Source organism: Photinus pyralis, unplaced genomic scaffold (assembly GCF_008802855.1).
Source record: "Photinus pyralis isolate 1611_PpyrPB1 unplaced genomic scaffold, Ppyr1.3 Ppyr1.4_LG2, whole genome shotgun sequence".
Lineage (NCBI taxonomy): Eukaryota > Metazoa > Arthropoda > Insecta > Coleoptera > Lampyridae > Photinus > Photinus pyralis.
The window spans coordinates 26,306,609-26,313,660 of NW_022170403.1; the positions used below are offsets into that span (position 1 = coordinate 26,306,609).

At 35.2% G+C, this 7,052-nt stretch overlaps 1 protein-coding gene across 1 annotated transcript; it reads right to left on the minus strand.

The window, feature by feature from the left end:
• Nucleotides 1-382: 382 nt before the first annotated feature.
• Nucleotides 383-6,377, minus strand: LOC116163278 (spaetzle-processing enzyme-like). The gene is made up of 5 exons (XM_031477149.1): nt 6,040-6,377; nt 1,345-1,630; nt 1,097-1,293; nt 963-1,046; nt 383-803 (listed from the first exon to the last, which is right to left on the minus strand). The coding sequence occupies exons 1-5, from the start codon at nt 6,101-6,103 to the stop codon at nt 454-456; spliced, it is 981 nt and encodes a 326-aa protein (XP_031333009.1). The 5' UTR covers nt 6,104-6,377; the 3' UTR covers nt 383-453.
• Nucleotides 6,378-7,052: the final 675 nt, after the last annotated feature.

Below are 7,052 nucleotides of genomic sequence, written 5' to 3' on the forward strand. Positions count from 1 at the left end.
GTATTCGCGTTCTTAGTAAATTCAAGATTATCATTTATACACGACTTAAATAATTTTATCAAAAAAATAAATCGCTACATTTAATGACTTTCTATATCTCTATCAATTTCCGGTAAGACCTCTAGTTAGAATTAATATTTGGACTTCAAAAATTGCTCAAAAGTTTCGACTTTTATTGCAAATTTCAGTGACCATTATGTGTTGCCTATCCTCTATCCCTAGCCCCCTTCACTTTTCGCCCCTTCACCCCACGCCTCGAAAGGCTTTGGTGTATTATGAGCAATAGATACTAACGCACAACCTAGCGCACAGCCTTCGATGTCACGAAACCTGGAATATTAGTTGTTGACTGAATGTACATGTTAATAATAATGATTCAATAGATCATTAATGAATGATGGGTTTATGTAAAACAATAACATTATGTATTACACTTAAAAGTTACACATAAAACTAATAACGCGTAACTTGTCTCATATCTGCACGTTTGTTCGTATAATGACTCATAATGGTTCTCGTAATCCATTGCATATGATAAGGGATGTTGGTGTATACCCCTGGCCAACCTTGAATGCCACAACGGTTACCAAAGCTGACGATCCCTTCTGCGTACCAAGTATTAACACTATCCAGAACCATGAGCGGGCCGCCTGAATCTCCACCACAGGAATCTTTGCCTCCTTCCCCACCTGCACACATCTGGGAGTCCAAAATCGTTACATTTATATTCCCATATAAGGTTTCACATTCCCTTTTGGAAGCACGTCTTACTGTTACCTTTAGTTTGATTGTACTAGGAGATTCTACAATTTGTACCTCAATGAGTTTTAAGTGATATGAAGCACAGCTATCATTGTATAAGCACTGATTAACAAAATTTTAGTCAATGATATTACATGCTTTGTCGGCCAAATTGGAACCAATTGGAACACCCTGTATAGTAGCTATAATGTGAATCTTACCGTTTTCCGTTTTTCCCCAACCAGCCAACCACATTTCACTTTCTTGTGACAGCTTTGTTGCTAAGCAGATGGGGTAAACGAATTCTAAAATTCCCATTGTATTAAAGATTCGCTTTTAGGCTTTGTCACCGTACGTGTAAATTCTGCAGCTTGCTTTAAAGGTAACAATGCGATATCATTATGATATGGGCCGTTCTCGGTGTATTCTGGATGCAATTTCGGCTTTCCGGTTTTTATTACTTGAGGAAAATCTGCACACCATTTGTTACTACCGCGCGTTTCACAATCCAAATCTTCTTCAGTGTTGTGCTCCCCTAGCTGGACGGCATCACTGAATTCTCAGTACATTACACATTGTATAGGTCTAAAATGGTATACATACATCGGTCCTAAGGCTAAAAATGCTTTGGAAACAACACAATGAGCGGCGGTCAGTACAAAATACTCCGAAATTAAGAATCCAGCACAACCATATGTGTAAACATTACTGGCACTGCGGTGCCTTATTCTCGCCATCCATGGAAATTCACTTAAAGTCGCTTCATTACCTCCCATTATTCTTGATGGAAACGCTATCGACTGATTCCCACATATTTCTGGAAAAGGTTGTACATGTGAAAATTGTGGAGGACATCTTGTATCCGGCAACTGTGTCGTGGTAGATGCGCCTAAAACAATAAAAATAATAATTACATCAATAGAAGATGTTTGAAAGCCCTAAGATTATTTATAGAAAACATACGAACATACGAAAAGTACTAAATACAGTGAGAAACAATACGTGGGTGCTAGATGTAGACATAACTTTACCAATGTTGAGACGGACAGTAGCAATTAAATGTGGTATTCTATTGATACTAGCCTATACTTAAAACGGTTGCATGGCATCGGTGCTTTTCGTTTGTTGTGTATACAATCTCACTTCACACACATAAAACACTGATTGGGTTTCTTTCTATAAATCAAACCCGGAATAATTTTTTCCATACCATGGTTATCAAAAAACGTTTTTTTTTTACTTTTGATCAATCGCTATTTTGCATGCTATTTTGTTATTTGAAAAAATACAAAAAATAATAGCAAATACAAATGGTTTAGAGAAAGATGAAAGGTAATTTTGAAAAATAGTTATTTATGCAACAAGTGAGTAAAGTATATCTTTTTTTCACGAGAAGGAAAATTTGCCGCACGAGCCGAAGGCGAGTGCGCAAATCCGCCGAGTGAAAAAAGATACTTTACTCACGAATTGCATACAAAACTTTTTTCACGTTCGTACCTAAAAAAATTAAAGCATAAGAATAACAAATCACTGATGGGTTTTATTTATAAATATTAATATTAAATGTGCAATTAGTGGGATTAACAATTTGAATCTTGGAAGCTGATGCTGGATTTACATCCATTAAATGAGTGACACTGACAGATTCGTCAACCTCTTTAAGAATATCATCATATGCGCAGTGGAGATTATTGGGATTATTATATTATGAGATTATTATCGTTAATATCATCCACAGTAATCTTGTACAGTTCTTCACGACGAATGGCACCCGCGATTCCAAAAATGAGAGCAAGCTGTAAACGACAATACATCATGAAGCGTATAATGGTCATATTGTTAATACCTTGTGCATAAGAAACTGTTCATCAGGAGCATTGTGAAGGAACTTGTGCATTTCATCTCGAGAAAATGTCCTTGATTTCTTGGGTTTGTGGCGAACGGATTTGTTCTTCAAATAAGCAATTAGCTTTGAGTATTTCCGTATATCCACATTATTATTGATTAACAGTGTAGCCTTTAGTTTAGAATAGGTCGACCAAAGTGTTGGCGGCTTCCATTGTTTTAATTTTTCTTCAAAATAACATAATAACACCCTTTCACTACCACTTCCAACGTGTTTTTCGGCTCTCCATTTCATAAATAAATCATATTCCTTCAAATATTGGTCCTTGGATTTTACGGGTAACAGATTGGAGGTGGCGATACCTGCCGCGTTCACAATTTCTTCGGGGGTGAATGAAAAACTCGCATCACTGTCCATTTCCATCGTTCAAGCACACAAATTACGCAAAACAGCGTGATGAACTTAATAAGTACTTGTAATTATTAACAAATGTCAGCGAGTATCATAGCAACGGCGGCCTCCTATGTTTCTTGTCTAAATAGTTTGCGTTAAAAAATGACACGTTACGTTACTTTTTTTCACTCAAATGCGTTAAAAAATGAACCGCTACGGCACTTTTTTTCACGCTACTACCGGACGAAACAAACGCATCCTTTATGAACGCAAATTGATGGAAAATGTTGTACTTTATTTTACGAACGTGAAAAAAAAAATTTTTCAATAGTCCTTAAAATAAGAGAGTTATATGACGATTTTTCGAAAAACAAAAGAAGCCAATAACTTCAACCCGGGGCAGCAAATCAAAAATTGGAACTAAAAGAAAAGTTGTTTGTTTTAATGAGTTCTAACCCTGGTCCTAACTGTCTTCTTCTTCGGATGTAACGACTTAGTATTAGCACCCTGTATATTATACGCACAGGAAATAAAGACAAAATAAAATAAAGCTAGCGTAATAGGTTTTAAAGATGAAATAAAAGAAAAATGCAAAATTTCCGAAATCCCTGTAAAAAATATAGAAATAGCATTTATTACGAATATTCCAAAAATAAATAGAATCAGCACCAAATAAGTGCACCCATTTCGTTAGGTAAAAGTGTATGTTTGTATTGGTCATAGTTCTCCCTCAGCTAAAATATAGTGAGTGAGCGACGAAGACATTTCTAATTCCCTTGTTGCTTTGATTTTGGTGCCCTTTCCGAATAAAGCAAACAAAGGCCTCATGGTTACATAAGTTATTGCAAATAGCTCGGCAATTTTTGGAATAATATCTCTGCTTTGCTTATTGCCGGGCATTATACTTGATACTTGGCATATGCCTGGCGTAGCCGCCTCTCTCAGAATTTGGTCAACTGTTATGGGGAGGTGTCCCTGGTAGGTACCATTGAATATCCATATTCAATGTAGGTACTAACAGGGGTGCATATCCACCACTTTCTTGCCATTGTGCTGGGCCGCGACATATGACAAACAATGTGGTGGATTTTGTGGATTGGGGAGGTTGTGGGTAACTAGTGAAAATGTGTAACGAGCTATACAGGGTGTTACACGACCGTTCGAAAAAAAAAATCGGGTTGTAGAGGGCATCAAAACAAGCACTTTTTCCAAATAAACCGAGGGTCCAACGTGTTTCGTTTGGGAGCCACCCCCCAAAGAGTGTTGAAATCTGCATTTCTTCTTTAATTTTTTTCTCAGCAACCATAAGAGTTACAAAGTCGGGTGGCATGTCTTTGAATAGGTTTTTGGGTATGCTCTTTCCGATTTTGCAATTTTTTTTTCAAAATTCCTACCCCTAAAGGGCGCACCCCTAAACTAGGGTGCAAAAAAAAATTCTGATTTCGACGAAATTTGGTATCTGGGGTTTTTTTAACATGAAAATCACGAATCTGAAATTAGTTTTTGAAAATTCGAAAAAAAAAGTTCCACTGCAATTCTTGGCGGGACAACGAAAATAGAGATAATTCCACGAAATTTGTTGTGTACATACTAAACGAGTTAAGGAACAAAACTGTCGAACAGTTTTTTAAAATAACTTTTCAAACAAAAGTTATACTCATTTGAATGTTGGTCCTTCGGGTCGCGAAGTGTCCCAAGCCTACTAGTAAGCCATAATTTCGCATGTGTTGGTTGACAATGTCGCAAAAACAAAAGATTAACGGTTTGAGTCGATATTTTGTTATTTGGAATTAATTCGGTCATTAAATGATTAAAAAATTCGATGTATCGATTAAAACACCTACCAAGGTATCTTAAAGCGCTGATCGATTATTTATTATCTAAATAAGGTAGGGGAAAAAGTCAAATCACTTTCCGTATGATACTTTTTCACTATGATCAAAAATTTTCATAATCTTAGGTTGAAAAATAACTTCCAAAAGAACACGCTCCTTTTAAGGACAAATCGAAAAGGTACATTAAATTAATGTGAAGTTAGTTGTTATTTTTATTTCTTCCAATTATCAATTTACCTAAAAACAATGGAATGTTTACTTATTATTATTATTATTATTATTATTGCTTACTAGTAGGCTTGGGACACTTCGCGACCCGAAGGACCAACATTCAAATGAGTATAACTTTTGTTTGAAAAGTTATTTTAAAAAACTGTTCGACAGTTTTGTTCCTTAACTCGTTTAGTATGTACACAACAAATTTCGTGGAATTATCTCTATTTTCGTTGTCCCGCCAAGAATTGCAGTGGAACTTTTTTTTCGAATTTTCAAAAACTAATTTCAGATTCGTGATTTTCATGTTAATAAACCCCCAGATACCAAATTTCGTCGAAATCAGAATTTTTTTTTGCACCCTAGTTTAGGGGTGCGCCCTTTAGGGGTAGGAATTTTGAAAAAAAAATTGCAAAATCGGAAAGAGCATACCCAAAAACCTATTCAAAGACATGCCACCCGACTTTGTAACTCTTATGGTTGCTGAGAAAAAAATTAAAGAAGAAATGCAGATTTCAACACTCTTTGGGGGGTGGCTCCCAAACGAAACACGTTGGCCCCTCGGTTTATTTGGAAAAAGTGCTTGTTTTGATGCCCTCTACAACCCGATTTTTTTTTTTCGAACGGTCGTGTAACACCCTGTATGTAACCCAGGAGAGAATATATTTTAATTTTCAAGAAAAACTTTCATTATGTATTTATTAGTTTAGTACAAATAATAAGTGAGACAAACTTTCTACACTTAACCTCATTTTGAACTTTGGACAACACCTAAATTGATAAAATTCGTTTTGCCATTGGCGCTATCATGTAATACTTATAGTATTGTAATATACCTTAAATTAGATACACCTATGAAACTATGCGAATTTATTACCCGAATTAGAAATGGAATGATGAACATTGAGAAATGCTCAATTTCTACATAATGTACCTATTTGCATGTTATTTGATGTTCTAAACTAAAGCATAAATTCAAGTAGGTACGTGTGGCCTTATGCAGTTACTTACGGGTTTGTAATGTTTCACATAATAGGGTGCACCAAACACTCAGAAGAGTTGCAAGAAATTTCATTTTCTGTTATTGTTGCAGCTCTATAATTTCAACTACTGTTTACGACAAAACACATCGATTTATCGTTATCAATGTTTTCCAACATTATACATATCAACAAATAAAAAAATTTGTGTATTTGCAATACAATCGCAAATTGAAAAAACTCTTTTACATCCGGAATATGACTATACGCACATATTTTGTTTATTTTAACACGATATACCACCAAATCTTTAATATCATAAAATTGATATCCTATTTGTTATGTAACAAACAAAAACCACGATGCAATGATGTGGTGATGATGAGCAGACGAAACGGAAACGTAAACCCACAACGCCATTACTATTAATTGATTGAATGGAATAAAAATTGTGAGTAATTAATCAAAAATGATAAAGCCATAAGATTAGCTACTATAATAGTATATTCAAGTATTAGTTTATAATGTGAAAGCGATTATAAAAGGAGCATTGAATTTATAAATTCAATGATAGGAGTGTTATAACAAAAACGCACAATATAAATGAATGTTTTACCCCAAGGATACTATATAATAAAATTACAAAAGTCCTCGTATGTGCATCGATGAGACTTCAGCGCATTTTTGGCGTGACGGATCAGTATTGCATTAGCAATCAGTATTTTATCAGAAAATTTTAATTATAAAATAAGGTTTATGCAAACATATATTTCTTTATTAATTTTCACGAACTCTAATAATAATTGGACGATGGTATGAACAGTACGACTCGTAAACCGAACAATCAACAGTGTAGTTGACCATTTTGCCAAAAACTCCGTCAATTATTGTTCCGCCATTCGTTGTCACTGTTCGGGGAGAGATGATCACTATATTGAATTTCTCTTGAAGAAATTTCTCAACCCGATTTCCGACAGTTAATGGGAAATTAAAGTCTCCCATAATCAAGACGTCTTCAGTTGCCTCAATGAAATCCCCGATCTC

Coding starts and splice junctions, on each gene's coding strand:
- LOC116163278 (XM_031477149.1), bottom strand. CDS start 6,103: ATGAAATTTCTTGCAACTCTTCTGAGTGTTTGGTGCACCCTATTATGT. Junction 1,631..6,039: donor ATGTGAAACATTACAAACCC/GTAAGTAACTGC, acceptor TTATTGTTTTAG/GCGCATCTACCACGACACAG. Junction 804..962: donor TTGGGGAAAAACGGAAAACG/GTAAGATTCACA, acceptor TACAAATTGTAG/AATCTCCTAGTACAATCAAA.